General features: G+C 43.8%; 6 protein-coding genes across 6 annotated transcripts; 1 reads left to right on the plus strand and 5 right to left on the minus strand.

The window, feature by feature from the left end:
• Positions 1-107: 107 nt before the first annotated feature.
• On the plus strand, positions 108-4,169 carry LOC128254618 (cullin-5). Its single transcript, XM_052983793.1, has 7 exons — positions 108-238; positions 319-1,925; positions 2,196-2,316; positions 2,382-2,739; positions 2,802-2,980; positions 3,044-3,193; positions 3,262-4,169. The coding sequence occupies exons 1-7, from the start codon at positions 230-232 to the stop codon at positions 3,397-3,399; spliced, it is 2,562 nt and encodes an 853-aa protein (XP_052839753.1). The 5' UTR covers positions 108-229; the 3' UTR covers positions 3,400-4,169.
• Positions 4,170-4,272: 103 nt separating this feature from the next.
• Positions 4,273-7,985, minus strand: LOC128254624 (NAD-dependent protein deacetylase Sirt7). Its single transcript, XM_052983806.1, is given in 3 exon segments — positions 4,273-6,969; positions 6,971-7,030; positions 7,611-7,985. Coding segments are annotated over 3 exon segments (2,331 nt in total). The 5' UTR covers positions 7,770-7,985; the 3' UTR covers positions 4,273-4,857.
• A 289-nt stretch (positions 7,986-8,274) lies between these two features.
• Positions 8,275-10,031, minus strand: LOC128260044 (serine protease snake). The gene is made up of 4 exons (XM_052992741.1): positions 9,706-10,031; positions 9,218-9,491; positions 8,670-8,985; positions 8,275-8,615 (listed from the first exon to the last, which is right to left on the minus strand). Exons 1-4 carry the CDS (start codon positions 9,788-9,790, stop codon positions 8,340-8,342), a joined length of 951 nt encoding a protein of 316 aa, XP_052848701.1. The 5' UTR covers positions 9,791-10,031; the 3' UTR covers positions 8,275-8,339.
• Positions 10,032-10,130: 99 nt separating this feature from the next.
• Positions 10,131-12,098, minus strand: LOC128260028 (serine protease snake). Its single transcript, XM_052992716.1, has 3 exons — positions 11,866-12,098; positions 11,524-11,800; positions 10,131-10,987 (listed from the first exon to the last, which is right to left on the minus strand). The coding sequence occupies exons 1-3, from the start codon at positions 11,963-11,965 to the stop codon at positions 10,399-10,401; spliced, it is 966 nt and encodes a 321-aa protein (XP_052848676.1). The 5' UTR covers positions 11,966-12,098; the 3' UTR covers positions 10,131-10,398.
• A 120-nt stretch (positions 12,099-12,218) lies between these two features.
• Positions 12,219-13,962, minus strand: LOC128260034 (venom protease). Its single transcript, XM_052992729.1, is given in 4 exon segments — positions 12,219-13,027; positions 13,332-13,345; positions 13,347-13,603; positions 13,675-13,962. Coding segments are annotated over 4 exon segments (957 nt in total). The 5' UTR covers positions 13,772-13,962; the 3' UTR covers positions 12,219-12,438.
• A 171-nt stretch (positions 13,963-14,133) lies between these two features.
• On the minus strand, positions 14,134-15,506 carry LOC128260052 (probable dimethyladenosine transferase). Its single transcript, XM_052992754.1, has 3 exons — positions 15,339-15,506; positions 14,538-15,250; positions 14,134-14,350 (listed from the first exon to the last, which is right to left on the minus strand). The coding sequence occupies exons 1-3, from the start codon at positions 15,394-15,396 to the stop codon at positions 14,201-14,203; spliced, it is 921 nt and encodes a 306-aa protein (XP_052848714.1). The 5' UTR covers positions 15,397-15,506; the 3' UTR covers positions 14,134-14,200.
• Positions 15,507-16,982: the final 1,476 nt, after the last annotated feature.

Genomic DNA, 16,982 nt, shown 5'->3' on the forward strand with positions numbered 1-16,982 from the left:
CAATTGCTGATAGTTGGCCAACTAAATTATTTCTTAAATTATTAATCATTTGAAATAATTAGTGTTGAACAGTTTGAAAATGAAAATTGAAGCGATAGGTAATTTTCAAAATCATCGTCAAAACAATTTTAAACGATAGGCTGGGCTGTATGTTTTTGGAATCTGGTATCACAACTAATATAAATGAAGTGAAGCCAGCAACAAAAACAAAGAGATTGCTACGATCAAAATGCTACGGGTAAGTGACCCGATCAGCGGGAGAACCATCAACATGCATATATACTATATACTTAATTATATTTCTGTCCTGTGCGGCAGGCAATCGGGAAACGGGACAGGGACATCTTCGAGGAAGTTTGGCCCGACAAGAGGCGGATAGTTTTAAAGCTGCTGCGCCAGGATACGGTGTCGCAACGCGAATGGCAGGACCTGTTCTTCGGCGTTCACTTCGTTTGCCTGTGGGACGAGAAGGGCGCGGCCAAGATCTACGACTGCCTGCAGCAGGACATCGTCGAGTTCATCGTCCAGGCGCAAAGTCAAGTGCAGGCCCAGCGCGGCGAGCAGGCCCTCCTGGCCACCTACATTGTGGAGTGGCGCAAGTTCTTCACACAGTCCAACTACCTGCCGCTGCCCTTTCGCCAGCTGGAGCAGTCGCCCCAGGTGAAGCCCTCCTCCAGCGGCAGTTCCTCCTCTGCCTCCGCCACCGTATCGGCATCGGGAGCGAGTACGAGTGCCGCGGCGGCAGCAGCAGCTGGCAGTTCCTGCAGCAACCAGGCAGGAAAGTCGGGGGCCTCCACCTCGTCCGCCACCGGAGCCTCTACGTCCGCCGCCGCCGCCGCTGCTGCCGCCTCCACATCCGCCTCCACAAGCTCAGCGGCTGCAGCGGCATCGGGAAGCGGGAGCAGTAGCACCACCAGCACCAAGAAAAATCCCACGGAGGACAGCCCGGTGCGCAAACTGATGCTGGACTCGTGGAACAAGCACATCTTTCACGACATCAAGCACCGCCTGCAGGAGTCGGCCATGAAGATAGTGCACGCCGAACGGAATGGCGATGCCTACGATGCCCAGCTTGTGGTGGGCGTGCGCGAGAGCTATGTGAATCTCTCCTCGAATGCCGAGGACAAGCTGGAGATCTACCGGGAGAACTTCGAGATGGCCTATCTAAAGGCCACCGCCGAGTTCTATCGCCTCAAGTCGGCGGAGCAGCAGCAGGAGAACGGAGTGCTGGCCTACATGAAATACGCCGACTCCAAGTTGCGGGAGGAGGAGGTGAGGGCCAAGCGTTATCTCGAGCCCAGCAGCTTTAGCATACTCACCTACACGCTGGTCAAGGTGCTCATAGTGGATCATCTCAACTCCATTATTGCCGAGTGTCCGGCTTTGATCAGGGACTATGAAACGGAGCGCTTGAATCTCATGTTCCGCCTGATGGATCGGGTGCTGCATGGCGTGGGCGTGGAGGCCATGATGGGTGACCTGCAGCGGCACATAATGTCCGCCGGACTAGCCGACATGCTGTCCGCCTCGGAGGTGATCACCCAGGACTCGGAGAAGTACGTAGAGCGGCTACTAGAGCTGTTCAACAAGTTCAGCGACCTGGTGCGCAACGCCTTCAACGACGATCCCCGCTTCCTCACTGCCCGCGACATTGCCTTCAAGACGGTGGTCAACGACACCAGCGTGTTCAAAATGGAGCTGCCCACGAGCATCGCCAATCGAGGTGTGAAATACACGGCGCCGGAGAGCAAATGCCCGGAACTGCTGGCCAACTACTGCGACATGCTGCTGCGGCGAACGCCGCTTAGCAAGCGCCTCATCAGCGAGCAGATCGACGCCCGCCTTCGTGATGTCCTGCTGGTCCTCAAATATGTGAACAACAAGGACGTCTTCATGCGCTACCACAAGGTTCACTTGACGAGGCGGTAAGAAGCTATTTTAAAAATTCTTTATTGATATTAATATATACCCCAAAAGGTCACTCAAGTTTATATCAAGTTCAAGAAAGATTTTGTATAATGAAAACGTTTTATAGGACATTCTTTATATAAATCGAAAGCTTTTTGATATTTTAACACAATTAGCCTTATATATTTTGGAATTTGACTTGCTTTATAACAAAATGATTCCATGGGCAATGAATATATAATCTTGTTCTCCTTTTACCTTTGCTTACGCTTTCCATTAAATTACAGCTTGATACTGGGCACCAGTGCGGACAGTGAGAAGGAGGAGGACATTGTCGAGTGGCTGCGCGAGGTGGGCATGCCGGCGGACTATGTAAACCGGCTAGCACGCATGTTCCAGGACATTAAGGTGGGTTCTCTACCAGATCACCTTTAAATTCAGAAAATTAACATTCCTTTTTATATAATCTGCAGGTCAGCGAAGATCTGAATACTCAATTCCGCACCTCGATAAGTCGGCACGATGCTATCAACATTAAAATACTCAACGCGGGCGCTTGGGCTCGCTGCTCGGAGCGTGTGTCTGTGTCACTGCCCATCGAGCTGGAGGACTACATACCCGATGTGGAGGAGTTCTACAAGAAGAAGCATTCCGGCCGCAAGCTGCAGTGGTATCATCACATGAGCAATGGCACCATCACCTTTGTGAATAACTTTGGGCGCTACGATCTGGATGTGACCACCTTCCAAATGGCCGTCCTGTTTGCCTGGAATCAGCGGCAACACGACAAAATCTCCTACGAGAATCTTCGCCTGGCCACAGAACTGCCAGGTAAGGGTTTACTATTTATTAGCTGTGAGGCTCTGTTTCAACATTTTGTTTGTCCTTCGAAGATCCTGAACTGAGGCGCACTCTTTGGTCGCTGGTGGCGTTTCCCAAGATCAAGAAACAGATCCTGCTCATGGAGCCATCGGCCATCAGTTCGCCCAAGGATTTCGCCGAGAACACGATGTTCTATATCAATCAAGAGTTTGCCATTGTCAAGAATGGCAAGTCCCAGCGACGTGGAAAAGTGAGCACAGACAATGGTTTAACTGTAGACAATCCGTAATCGGTTATTTTTTAATTCCCCCAGCTCAATCTCATTGGGCGCCTGCAGTTAAGCACGGAACGCTCGCAGCAGGAGGACAATCAGTCCATTGTGCAGCTGCGCATTCTGCGTACGCAAGAGGCCATCATCAAGATTATGAAAGTCCGCAAGCGGATGAACAATGCCGCGCTTCAGGTAAGTAGTTGGATTGCCTCTTAGGCCAGTCAAAAGATTCAAAGTTCAATTCTTTAAATCTTTTTCAGGGTGAACTCATCGATATACTGAAGAACATGTTCCTGCCGTCCAAAAAGATGATCAAGGAGCAGCTGGAGTGGCTCATCGAACACAAGTACATGAGGCGCGACGATGACGACATTAACATGTTCATCTACGTGGCCTAAGCAGCTGCACCTGATCCCGGCTCTAGTCTCAGTCCCATCTAAGCAATCATTCCCATTTCCATTCCCCCACAAAAAAAAAACAACAAAAACAAAAAACAACGCTACTCAAAAAATATCGCCGCAGCGATTTTAATCTCAATGCCGACGTGCTCAAAGCACGCGCCCTATTTCTGTCTATGGAATTGGATAATTGTATTATATGGAAACGTGATTCGCTGCTGACATTGCGTCCTCAGAGCATTTAAAAGACCCATATTTCAATCGGCACCGCTTCTCGTATCCACGTCCTGTATTCATATCTGTATTTGTATTTGTATTTGTATTTGTGAAACTTTGTATTTTTATATTGGCCCACTGGCTGCTCCGGCGTAGCTCTAGGTATTATGTTTTGTGCGGTATTTGCACCCTGAAAAATCCACGCCCATGCCCACGCCCTGCCCCCGAGTAATATCGATCGATAGCGTTAATCTAATCAACCTGCTGTTTTCTATGTGTGTAGTTCTCCCTTGTTTGTTTTCATTGCCTGGTCTTCTGTTGATTCTTGGGTATTTTGCAATGTTCCACGTGAGACTCACACACCCACGCAGGGATTGAAACCTCCTAAAGGTTGAGCGGAAGCCAATTATCCGCTTCCGGTCATTCTTAACATGGAATGCCTAATCACAAACAAGCACTCACACACACGCGATCGCAAAACTACAACTAAAATAGCAATACTTTAAGTTTAAGTTAATCAATAAACTTGGTTCTACACAGATAATGAAAGCGAATCGATTGCAGTTTTGATTTGTGTAGAGATTTATAGTGTTGTATTTAAATTTAATAATATTGAGGACATGACGCTGGAAAGATTCTGAGTAAAAGACGACAGGATTTCATTTTACCATAATGCCTTTTTTTTGTTTATTTCACTTAAATATTTAAGGGCGGAAGATGGGTTTTAAGCGTGGTTAATAAAACCCTAAAATATAAAAGCAATTTAACTGATTAACTGACATATAAACTGACATACAAAGAAAAGAGTTTCACGATTGAGACCCAATAAGTTACACAATTACATAATTAAATAAGTGACTTAATAAATAACTTAAAATAGACAAGAACTGAGCGACATTCACGTAGGTAAAATATAATCCTAAAAGACAAGGACACGCAGATGTGACATATTAAAAAACTTGTATAAATTATGAAAACGTAACCCCAAACTATGCTATTAGCTGGCACTACATTGTATGCTATGACTTATTATCCTATAGCTAAAATACTATTGAAGCGAGCATATGTCTCGGTTAGGGCAGGTCAATTTGTTGCTATAGATCATGAATAATTCTTACAAAAAATCCAATATTAGATCAGAAGATTTCAATGATGTGCTGCCAGTTTTTCAGTAATTCGACCCACCCTAGTTTATGGGGATAGGATCACGGCCGTAAAGGATTGGGTTCAGCATCGGGCGATCTACCTTCGCTTCCGTCCCTTCTTGTAGCCCTTGCCATACCATCCCGCTTGGGTGCGTGCCAGTTTCCGGGGGAAACTCGTGCTCAGCTGCTGCCTGCGCTTGGCCGTCTCCGCCGCTGCGATGTGCGCCAGGGATATATTCTCGTCATAGTCATCGTCGTCGTCGGACGTTGGACAGCATTCGCAGACCACGAACCGACCGCTCCTGGCTCGTTTCTTGTGCTTGCGCTGGCTGAGGTTCCACCGCCGATAGAACTGGCACTCTAGCTCCGCATAGCGATCGAAGCAGAAGTCACAGCTGGCGGCGGATCGGTTCATCGCAAAGTTCGGCACCACCTGTGAGTTCCAGATGTTCAGATCCGCTGGCGGCGGTATCAGGATGCTGTGCAGGCCGGAGTACGCGTACTTGGCATCGTACCAGGTCGGCAGTTGGCGCAGCAACTCTTCATCGCTGTTCTGCCTTAGCAAATCCATCTGGGCCAGTTCGATCTTCTCCTCCTGCTCCTCTACCTCCTCTTCGTTCTCATTCTCTGTGGTGGAGTCTCCATCGCCATCGCTCTGGACCTGGATGTTGAGCGTCTGAAAGGCAGGCGGCACCACCAACTTGGGCTCGACAAAGGGCGTCGACAGTGGCGCTCCAATGGGCACCAGTGGGGGCAGCTGAACTGGCTCCAATCTCAGCTCAATGGGGTGTGGGCTAAACCTTTCCACATGAGTTTTTTGTATGGCGACTAGCTTGGGCAGCTCCAGGAAACCATTGTTCACCGTCTCCTCTGGCTCTTCTTTGAGAGAAAGAGGTTCGAGCTTGGGCAGCAGCTCCAGAAGATTCAAATCTTGCTTAAAAATGGTGTCCTGGCTTTCTATTTTTTCCAGTTTAACTTCAGTCTCTGTTTTAATGGATGAATCCTTAAGCTGCGTGTTGGAGTCAATCTCCGTTTTTACCTCCCCATTTGTTTCCGCCTCCTCCACCTTAATCTCCTCATCCTGGCCATTGATCACTTTGAATTTCTGACGCAGCTCCAGGTTGGTCTTGACCCTTCGTCCATTCTTGATGGGTGTGCGGATGCGGGGACCCTTTCCGATGGGCAGGTCGCTGTAGTTGTAGCTGCAGCTCTCGCTGGAGATGGTCGAGTCTTGTGTTTCCTCGGTGGTGGTGGTGAAGGCCTCCTCCTCGTCGGCGTTCTTCAGCAGTGGTTGCGTTAGCGTGTGCAGCTCCTCGGGCATCAAAAGCGAAGCGTGCGCGAAAATGGGATCCTTTTCCTTGGTGTAAACGGGCACTGGAATGTGTAGTAGATGCATCAGTTGCGCCATCACTCGATCGCATTTTCCATTGATCTTGATACTGGCTATCCCGTCCTTGGGCGTCCACTGCAGGTTAACCACACAGATCTTGGCCCGCTGGCGGGCAGGTCGATCCATCTGCCACAGCCATGTGTATTTCTTGAGCACCTTGAGACTAGAGCCCAGACAGAGGATCACATCCGCCCGTTCCGCATGCGCAGTGGCTCCCGCCCAGTTCAGCGGCCACTTGACGTTCCCCCGCTCCCCGAAGTGCACAATGGTGTCGTACAGCGGCTCCGAGCAGCGGTGGCACAGGCGGTGGGTCTTGTGGCAGTAGCGGGCGGTCATCTCCGTGGTGTCGAACTGGCGCCAGTAGACGCTATTCGGTCGGCAGTTTTTGCACACCTCCACATACATGTTCCCATGGATTTCGGATAGCGAATGCCTCGGCAGCCCGGATCGCAGGTGCAGGCCATCGCAGTTTTGGGACACCACATGATGCAGAAGTCTTCGGCGATGCAGCTCGTAGAGTGCCATGTGTGTGTAAGTGGGATTCGCGCTGGACAGATCGTGTTCCCCGATCTCCTGGCCCTTCTGCAGCAGCGTCCAGATGCCCTGGCTGCCGCGATAGTCCGGAATCAGAGCTGCCGTGCTTATCCCGGCTCCGGTATAGCAAACCAAGTGCTTGGCCTGCGAAATAATGTTGGCCAGCTGCTCCACCTTCGCTTCGATTACGTGCGGCGCATCCTCGCGCTCCACCACCCGCTCCTTGTAGATCTCCACGCGTTCCTTGCGCTTCTTCGTCGCCTTCACGATGTCCGGATGCTTCTCCTAGGAACTGACTGTCGCTCGTCGAGCGCAGCGAGTCGCATTTCCGCAATATCATCGACACCTGGAAAATGAAAATATTTAAGTTTAGTATTTAGTTTTATTATTTAAGCAAAAGGGATAGTTTGGAATACTATTCTATACTATACTTCATATTTTTGTAATAAAGCTGTAGAGCTATAATAAGTCGTCATTTTCCCCATGGTATTAGATTGTATTAATAATTTATTGGGGTTTTTAATAAAAAAGTTCTTAGCTTGTCTTTAGAAAAGTTCACTTGATATTTATAATAATAATAATACCATAGACATCTGCAAAGAATCTGGGTAATAACTAAAATCTTTAATTTCTATGGCACTAGATTGTTTTAATAATTTAAGGTGGTTTTAAATGGAAAAGTGCTTAGGTCGTATTTAGAAAAGTTTACCATTGAAATTTCAAACTTCGGGATTTGGAAATGAGCCGCAAAGGATCTGTGTATTGATTGCTTTTTGTGAAAATTTAAGGAGCAAACTTATACTAATGATTTCCAAAGATAATTGCAACATAAAAACCAAATAGTGGTCAAAATTTAAACCTTTGCAAGGGTATAAAACACACACACTAGCAGTGCGCACTCACACACACACAAGCGCACTAATTACCCTTCGCATGGCATCCTTGCGTCGCCGCTTCTCGTTATCCTTCTTGGCAGGATTCATCTTGGCCCTCGTTATATAAGCCTGCGCCACGTCCATCTCCGGCTTCGGCTCCATCTCCATGTGCTGCTCCTGCTCCACATCCTTGACCTGATCCTGCTCCATGATCCGGCACAATTGGCAATTATGCGGGGCCTCTAATTAGTGTGCAGCGCATCCAGGAACGGGGAAAGTGTGATGTGGTTTCCTGCGCAGGATATCCGCTTACATTTTATTTGCCATGCAGCTGCATGCTTCTGGCCATTGGTAATTTGCAATCCAGCGACAACTTTTGTTTTGTAAATGTTTCTTTTTTTAGGGAAAAAAAAGGTAAACAACTATCGATGCCCAATCGATAGATTTGGACTATCGATGTTGCAGGGATGCAGAGCAGTCACCATCGGGTGATTCTAAATTAATCGCACTGTTACCGTTACCAGAAATAAAAAACCGTTTCTTTCATTAATTGTTATGTGTAGGTTAAAAATATTATTTACGTTTTTATTATTTATTTCAAAACTAAATTTAATGCTAAATTAAATAATATTTTGTATTTAAAATAACTGTTGTATTTCTTGTTAAGCTCTTTGAATATGTCTCTAAGTTTAATTTTAATCATTTCCAAACATTACCCAATTAAGAATGATTGATTTGGCTTTTTAGTTCGACAGAATTATGCCATTTATTGATAGACTTTTAAAATTTAGCCATGGTTCTGGTTATCCAGTCCAAATAAGGATACACTCGGGTGTATATTCCGGGAATTCCCGGAGTGCCGCAGGATAATCCGGCCGATGTAATTGCTACCACATGGTACATGCAAGGATATTCCTGATGGTAAATCAACAGAGGACCGCCGGAGTCTCCGTTACAGGTGTCCCGGGCCATTTCGGAACCCACACAGACTTGGTTACTCGCATCGAATCCTCGCGGGAATTCCTCCAGTTGCCGGGTAAGCAGTTTTTTACACACCTACAGGGATTTGAGTTGAAACTACCTTTTTGGTAATAATTTACGTAAACATACCCCATCTCTGTATCGCTCCAGCTTGACTTTAAGCAGTTTGGCCGAGGGCTTCACCGCCAGTCCCGTGCTTCCCCAGCCAACGGCTATAAAGGAGTCGGAAAAGCGTTCATCCCGAAACGGCAAACAAGCGGGATGCCTATACACATCGAAGATTACATCCTCCGTCAGCTTGATAAGTCCTATATCATGGTAGTACTGCGGATCCTCATATCCTGGATGGACTATATACCCAGAGACAACATAGTCCTTGGGGGCCGCATCATCATCGTACGTATCAAAATCCAGTTCGCCCAATCGCACAACATTTACCTCTCCTCTGAAAAGAAAATATTCTTTAACTATGATCCATGTTCAAAAATGTCATTAAAAATATGGATATTTAAATGTACATATACATACATATATTGTGATTCAAATAATTAAATAACAATTTGTTAGTTAATTTAAAAGTATTAAATTGATTAGAATTGAAGTATATTGGCTTAACCCGATCTCTAGACCGCAAAAAACCCCCGGTTTATTATTTCTTTCTGGTCTTAAGTACTTACTGTTCCGATTCCAGACAGTGGGCAGCGGTTAAGACGAACCGCTCGCTGATCAGAACGCCACCACAAAACCAGTCGGTACGGGTGTCCAGACTTTGTCGACGTCCCAAGCGTGCCATGTGCGGAAATTCCCGAGGCTGGGCCGGATGACCACCCACAATTAGGGGCGTGTAGCTCCTGCACTTATCGATGACCCGTCTCTCAATCGGAGCACCTGGGAGCAGGAAACCATAGTCGATTGTCTCCTCAAAAACACTCTTCTTATATCTCTTGCAGGCTGAATAGGATTTATTTGGATTGATAAATGATATAACTATGAACAATAGTTTTGGTAGCTTGATTATATTTTGATTTAAATTTAATTGACTTAATAACTCTAACCATCTTTAAAAAGTATAAAAATAAGCATTAAGAACGATTGTATTTATATATTTAAGTAGTGCAATGTTCTTAAATAAGGAGTTTTGTTACCAAAACTTATATCCACTTACCTCTGACTATATCCATATCCGGATGCTGGCCAAAAACACATGCCAGCAGAATAATCAACAGGGCAAACTGCCAAGGCGTCCACATCTTCTGGTGACGATCGGTAAACGACTGTGTGATCCGAACGGGTTTTGCTCCCAATTAGTTACTGATCGATCAGCTGTGGAATCACCCAGTCAATTTGAAGGCGGGGTTCAAGCGGGTAAAAGCTAATACAAAATCCCCGCTCTTCAAAAGTTTAGCCCACCAGTCAACAGTTTTGTTTACTTTCGTATGCAAATAGAAAGACAATAATTGATTTACGGAGTGTGCTTTACCGGCTATGAATATATTTAGAATAGTTTGAAAGACTAGTGCTTAGGCGCCTTTTTAAGTCTCTGAACATTTCGGCTTAGCTTAAAATTTTAATTATATATTTTTATTTTGATTAATAGAGAAATAAAGTTGAGACAAAGCCATTTTGGGACTATTTCAAAAATGCTAGACCTCGCTTACTTATCAACAAATTCACTTTCTTTTAAGGCAAACATCATCATAATTTTGTATTATTTTTTATTACATCCAATTTTTCAAATTTTCCAATTTAAAAAATGGTTCTAACAAATTGTTAAATAACAAACCTCGTTGAATACTTTACCTACAATATTGGCACTTGTTTAATTTTGTCATGGCTTTTCTTCTATGGTTCTGATTTACTAAATTTTGGCCAGCTGCCGCTTAATCCAGTCCAGATAGAAGTGTACCCTTGTGTACATGGCGGGCAGATCAGGGGTGTCGCAGGACAGTCCAACGGATGTGATACCCATTACATGGTACATGCAGGGGTAGGCATTGTGGTAGATCAGCACCGGTCCGCCGGAGTCGCCGTTGCAGGTGTCCTTGTGCTTGGTGGATCCAATGCAAAGTTGGGTGGTGTGGTTATAGCCCTCGGGAAGCTCCTCGTTCTTTTCCGTCGTGATCGTGCACCGCGTGTTGTAATTGTCGAGCTTCACTTTCTGCAGCTTCTTGTTCTCGGTTCGAGGCACGATCTCCAATTGACCCCAGCCGATGGCGATGAAGGAGGACACAGAACGGCCGTCGACAAAGGGAAGGCACGCAGGATGCTTGTACTCGTTGAAGGTTACCGCTCTGCTCAACCGCACCACGGAGATGTCGTTGTAAAGAGCCGGGTAGCTATAGTCGGGGTGTAGTGTGTGGTCCTTGACCTCAAAGTCCTCCGGATCGGCATCGTCAGTGTTGGTGTCGAACTCCAGATCCCCAAGGCGAACGATATTCACTGAACCTCTACACAAAAGATTTATTTTATTTAAATTACCATTAAAGCGCTCAAACCACAAAAGTATTAATAAGATTAAAATTAAAAAGGAAAAAATTAAAAAAAAAAAAAAATTTTTTTGTATTTTTTTTTTTTAATTCTAATATATTTTTTTAAGTTTGTATTTTTTATATTTAAGATTTTACATCCGGTTTCGCAGCTTAACTGTCTCAAAGTTTTCACATAAAATAAAAACACAGACCTCCATAAATGTTTATATTGATAACTTCTCATTTTTTATGTCCGGAAGCTAATGAAACAAATACCTAAACACATCAACTTTCAATTTTTTTCTACTAAATAAAAAATATAAAAAAAAAAATTGTAAAACTTATCAAACAAAAAAATCGTTGACCTACAAAAAAATATTTAAGTAAACATTAATAGATGCTAGACCACCAGGTGCCCGTAAAAAGGTTGTAAAAATTTTTGAAATTATGATCGGAATCAAAAGTTATATGCTATTATTTAGTGAGATATTGTTGGTGATTAGGTAAATACATACACAGTCGAGAAGTGACAGTGCGCTGCAGTTAGCACATGCCGGTTGCTGATAAGTGTTCCGCCACAAAACCATTCCAGCTGGCCATTATCATCATCGCTTCGGTGTCCCAGGCGGGCGGCGTGCGGAAACTCCTTGGGCAGAGCGGGGCCTCCTCCGATTATAAGCGGTGCATAGCTCGTGCATTTGTCCGAGGTCTTGAAGATAGAGGGAGACCCCTCCATCAGGAAACCGAACTCAGATGTCTCCTCCCAAACGCTCTTCTTATACTTTGTACAGGCTGTGAAGTACATGATTTTACTAAAAAGATCTCTATCTCTTCAGATATGATGCATCATCACCTACTTCTTACGATATCCGGATCCTGAGAACTTATCCAATCGACTGATAGGATCAGCAAGATTGCTTCCAGCAGAACAAGCTTGCCAGAGAACGCACTTTTCATCGTGTGGCCGCCTCTACGATCGGTGAGCAACTAAAACCATTATTGGTTGTCAATGAGCTTCTCTTCGAGACCTGCTTAAGTGTGATCACCTCAGGAGAGCTAATAAGCACTGGGAAAATTCGCGTTTTTGTCTATAAGAAATTATATGCGGTTTATGCAAGCAGAAATTCAATGCAAAAAAAATCCAGTTTGATAGCCAGGAAATATTATATGTTAAATTGTTTTGGGGTCTTGCAAAAAATTGAAAAACACATGCATTTATCAATTTTATTTATTAAAACTTGTTACGACTTCAAAATCGATTAACAAATTCTGTGGAAATTCAAACTTGAAAAGCTCAATTCTATTTAAATTTAAAACAGGTTTGTTCAACCAACCAATTTAAATAGCCGGTGTATTTGCAATTATTAATTAATAGCTTGTGGTTTTCTGAGAATCCTGCTTCAAGTCCACGAAAAAGCCTTTCAATGACTTTATGTCTGCTTGGCCAGTTCGCCTTTAATCCAGTTGAGGAAATAGTGGACTCTTGTGTAGGGACTGGGAATATCGGGCGTGGAGCAACCAATGCCGGCCGATGTGATGCCCATTACGTGGTGCATGCAAGGCAGATCCTTGTGGTTGGCCAGCACTGGACCTCCGGAGTCGCCGTTGCAGGTGTCCTTGTCGTCCTTTGACCCAATGCACAGCTGGCTTCTGGGCTCGTACCCCTTGGGCAGTTCTTCATTCGCTTCCGTTGTGCTCACACACCTGTCCCCATATCCTTGGAGCTGAACCTTCAGCAGCTTCTTCGACTCCTTCTGTGCGAACTTTTTCCGGCCCCAGCCGATGGCGATGAATGACTCGTGTTTCTCGCCGTCGTCGAAGGGCAGACAGGCAGGATGCTTGTACCTGTTGAACTTGACTTCCCGGTCAAGTTTAACGATCGCGATGTCATTGTAGAGGGCGGGGTTCTCGAAGTCTGGATGTGCCGTCAAACTAAGCACACCAAAGTCCTCCGGCTCAGCATCATCCTCATCGGTATCAAACTCCAGCTCACCCAAACGCACAACATTTACATTTCCGCTGTGGAAATATATTATTATTATTATTCAGGAGGTTGAAAAATAAAGGTTTATATAGGCTTAAAAAATATTATTAAATCAATGTCTTAAAATCATTAATAGACAAAGGTTTTTAAATTCAATAAAGAACTAATTATAAAATGAGTTCTTAATAAGATCGAGTCGAAAATGTATTTTTTTGCTAACTTTGAGTTAGTAATACCTTCTGCTAGGGTATGTAGCAAAAATCCATGAAAAGCATTGACAATAAGCTTGTAATAACGTAGAAGTACAACATTTTCAATATACTTTCATTTCATACTTACTGTATGGAAAATAAGGCAGTGGGCCGCAGTAAGAACCAAGCGATTGCTTATTAAGGTTCCACCACAGAACCACTTGGTTTCGTTGTTAGCATCTCGGTGGCCTAGGCGAGCAGCATGGGGGAACTCCTTGGGCTCTGCCGGCGTACCATCTACAATCAGGGGTCTTGATCCATGACAAGAGTCAACCGTCTCGTAGGTAATCGGTGCATCGTTGAAAAAGAAGCTGAAGGCCACGCGTTCCTCAAAAACAATCTGTTTGAATTTTGTGCAGGCTAAAGTAAATGGAAAATATTTATTTTAAATAAGTTATACCAATGAATTGGTTTACACATATGGCTCTTACCAAGCTGGGCGGCTGGATCCGGGTTTTGGCCGTAGACAAGGCCGTTGCTGAGGAAAAACATCAGCAGCAAAGCCATTCTAAGCGTTTGCATTGCCATGTTATTGATTTGTTCTCGATCGTGGTCCACCGGCGACTAATCAAATCAATTTTAATCAGCTAGTTTTCAATTGCGCACTTTATAAACACCGCTCTCCGGCATTAAACACTGATCAGCTGATTCCATTCTATATACAGTAGGTATTAAATGGAAAATCTTACTTAATTAAGCCAATAAATATATATAAAACATTTTGAACAAAGATATTACTCAAATAAATATTTTTAAGTCGTCAACAAGATTCAATATATATTCTTAATATGGATATTCCCTAATTGATTTCAGATTATAACTGGCTTTGTCAATGTATATCTACTGTACTAGAACAGAACCAGTTTGGATTAAAAAAGAAACAACTGAAGTTTGTTGGCTTAACATTATATTAATGTTAATAAAATTGTACAAAGTTTAACGAACTAATAAATAAAACTAATTGAAGTGTATGCCAGCTGAATTAAAGGCCAGCAGGAGTTTCATAAAGTCGTCAATGTCCATGCTTCTCGCACGTTTGCTGGCCATATTCTGTTCTTCCAAGATACCGATGACTTTCTCCTGCATGTTGAAATCATCTTCGACGGGCTAAGGAAAATGAATTTATTATTTTCTTGAGAAAAGTTAAGCATTCGTTAAAAATGTATAGGTATATATGGGTAGTAGTTTAGAATTTTCTAAAAAAAATGTTTTTTTTTTTGCAGGTAATTTATAAATAAAAAAAAAAAAATTGTTTAAAACAAAAGGCATTTTAAGGCTTTAAAGCTTGACTCACCTCGTTCCTGAGCGAACGGTACAGCTTGTAGTTCTTCTCGAGCATCTCCATCACGGAGGTGACCTTGAAGGTGGCCGCCAGCGTCTTGTTCTTGCGCAGAAAGGCGATCCGCGTGAGGCCATCCCATTCGGTGAAGTTGACGGGTGGCGGTGGGTTCTTCGGCTCCAGCCGCACCACACTGCTCTCGACCTTTGGCGGCGGCTTGAAGTTGTTCTTGCCCACCTTCATCAGCATGTCGACGCGGGCCAGCAGTTGGGTATTGATGCTGAGGCGGCAGTAGAGCTTGTCGCCCGGCTTGGCCACCAATCGCTGGGCGAATTCACGCTGGAACATGAGCACGGCGCAGCGGAAGAGTGGCCTGTGGAGCAGCAGCTTGAAGATCAGCGGCGAACTGATCTGGTAGGGCACGTTGGCGATGCACAGATCGAAGAAGGGCAGCTCCGCCTTCAGGAAGTCCCCGATGAGCACCTGGAGCTTCGGCTGCAGCGGCGTGGCCTGGACACGCTTCTGCAGCTCGGCGGCCAAACGGGTGTCAATCTCGCAGGCTATGACCTTCTTGGCCCGCTCCAGCATCTTAACGGTCATGTTTCCCGTGCCGGGACCGATTTCCAGCACCACATCGGTGGCTCGTAGGGCAGCCTTCTCCAGCATGGTGGTTATCACCAGGGGATTCTTCAGAATGTGCTGTCCAAAGTCCTTGTTGAACACGATTCCTGTAGGAAAAATAGTTTTCCGCCGATGAACAATGATTCGTTGTATTGTTTAACATGAAATTGCGAATGTTTCGGTTTAAGTACTGACCCTGCTTCTGCACCTCGGTGTGTATGCGGCTCTTCTTTTCCGTTTTGACCTTCGGCATCTTGTCTAGTTATTGTTTTTGGCCTTTAAAATTAATAAATTGCAATAGATATTTATTTGTTTTGACTTTTCTTCTTCTTCTTGGGATGGCAACATGTGCACTGTTAGTTAACAGCCACTAGAGATGAGCGCGCCAGCTATAATTCTTGCTTAACTGAAGCTGTTAACCGCTAAAGGCGGGCCTGTCTGTTAATTCAATTTTATAGCGCTTTGATAATTATAATTTGGAATCAGTTAAGTACAATGCTATAGAAAACTTGTAACTATTAAAGAATAAGTGTTTTTATGAATGTAGTTACCAAGCAAGCAAAAATAATCTTTGAGCTAGTTTTACAAACCTTTAGTCATGTTAACCGCGCGCCCTAGCTTTCCCGTTTCGCAAAGGTCAATGCTGTTATACTCAAATTCAAACAAGATCGGTTACATTTTTCATAGGTGTTACCTCTTTATTTATTAATTAGTTTTCACTTAATGTTATAAATCAATTTTTCTTGTTTTCAATTTTGCTTTCTTTGGTTATCTTTGCACACATCTGTTCATACCTTTATTTAGTAGCTTCTTTAACATTCAATTACGCTCACTTGCCTGCCTTGGTAATGTTTTCCTTTTTTTGTTTTTGTTTTGGTTTTTTTTTTTTATATTTTTATTTTATTTAATAGCTTTTTTACAACATATCAACTGTTGACTTTCGACTTTACCGTTACAGTTATTTATCTCTTGTTTAAACATAACTTAAACTTTATTTATGCCGTTATTTTCTCAGTTTTAGTTTGGTTTTTCTTCTGCTTTTTGTGTGATTTTATTTGTGTGTGTTTCTCTGAATACTTTTTGTTTGAGATTATTACTCTTTGCAATGATTACGCCAATTTCTAAACCTCCTCTCTCTTTGTTGCGCATTAGTTTTCAACGCCGTTCCATAAATAATTCAGTATATTTTCTTAGTAGTTTGTGTGTAGTTTTGCCTTAGATCAGTTAACAATTTGTTTTGGGGCTTCCGTTAATAATCCATTTAAGTATCTAAGATGCGAAAGGTACATGAAAAAGTTGCACATATGTATGTATGTTTGTATGTATGTAATCTGGTGTGTGTTTGATTGAGCTGCACGGCTCCAGAAAAAGTTAGCTAAGCTGATCGAGTGAGTACATTCAGAGTTTAGAGATTAGTTCAAGGACCCCTCTTTGGCAAGCCATGATATATTTACTATAAGATTCGGGTTTTTTAGTAAGTGGTAGATAGATGGTAGATGGAGACAACAGCGGGCGTTTTTTGGGGGGAGCGTTCAGCTTTGCATATTTGGTGAGAGCTTATAGCTAACATTTTTGGTTGCACATTTTCATTTTCCTATAAGTTTTACGTTTACGTTTGTTGTCAGGTTACGGTCACGCGATTTGTTCTATTCCCTCATCAGTTTCTCTCCTATTATATTTACCCTTTTGTCTGTTCTCTGCTTAACAACAACCAGCGAATTTAAGCTATTTCCTTGACCTATTCCTGATCCCTGGCTTAGGTTCTATGTTCATATGAGTTCATCTTGTTGGCTGGAGTTAACTTTGCTTTATTTTGCTTGTTTTTATCATTTAGTTTTA

Source organism: Drosophila gunungcola, chromosome 3R, assembly GCF_025200985.1.
Source record: "Drosophila gunungcola strain Sukarami chromosome 3R, Dgunungcola_SK_2, whole genome shotgun sequence".
Classification (NCBI taxonomy): Eukaryota; Metazoa; Arthropoda; class Insecta; order Diptera; family Drosophilidae; genus Drosophila; species Drosophila gunungcola.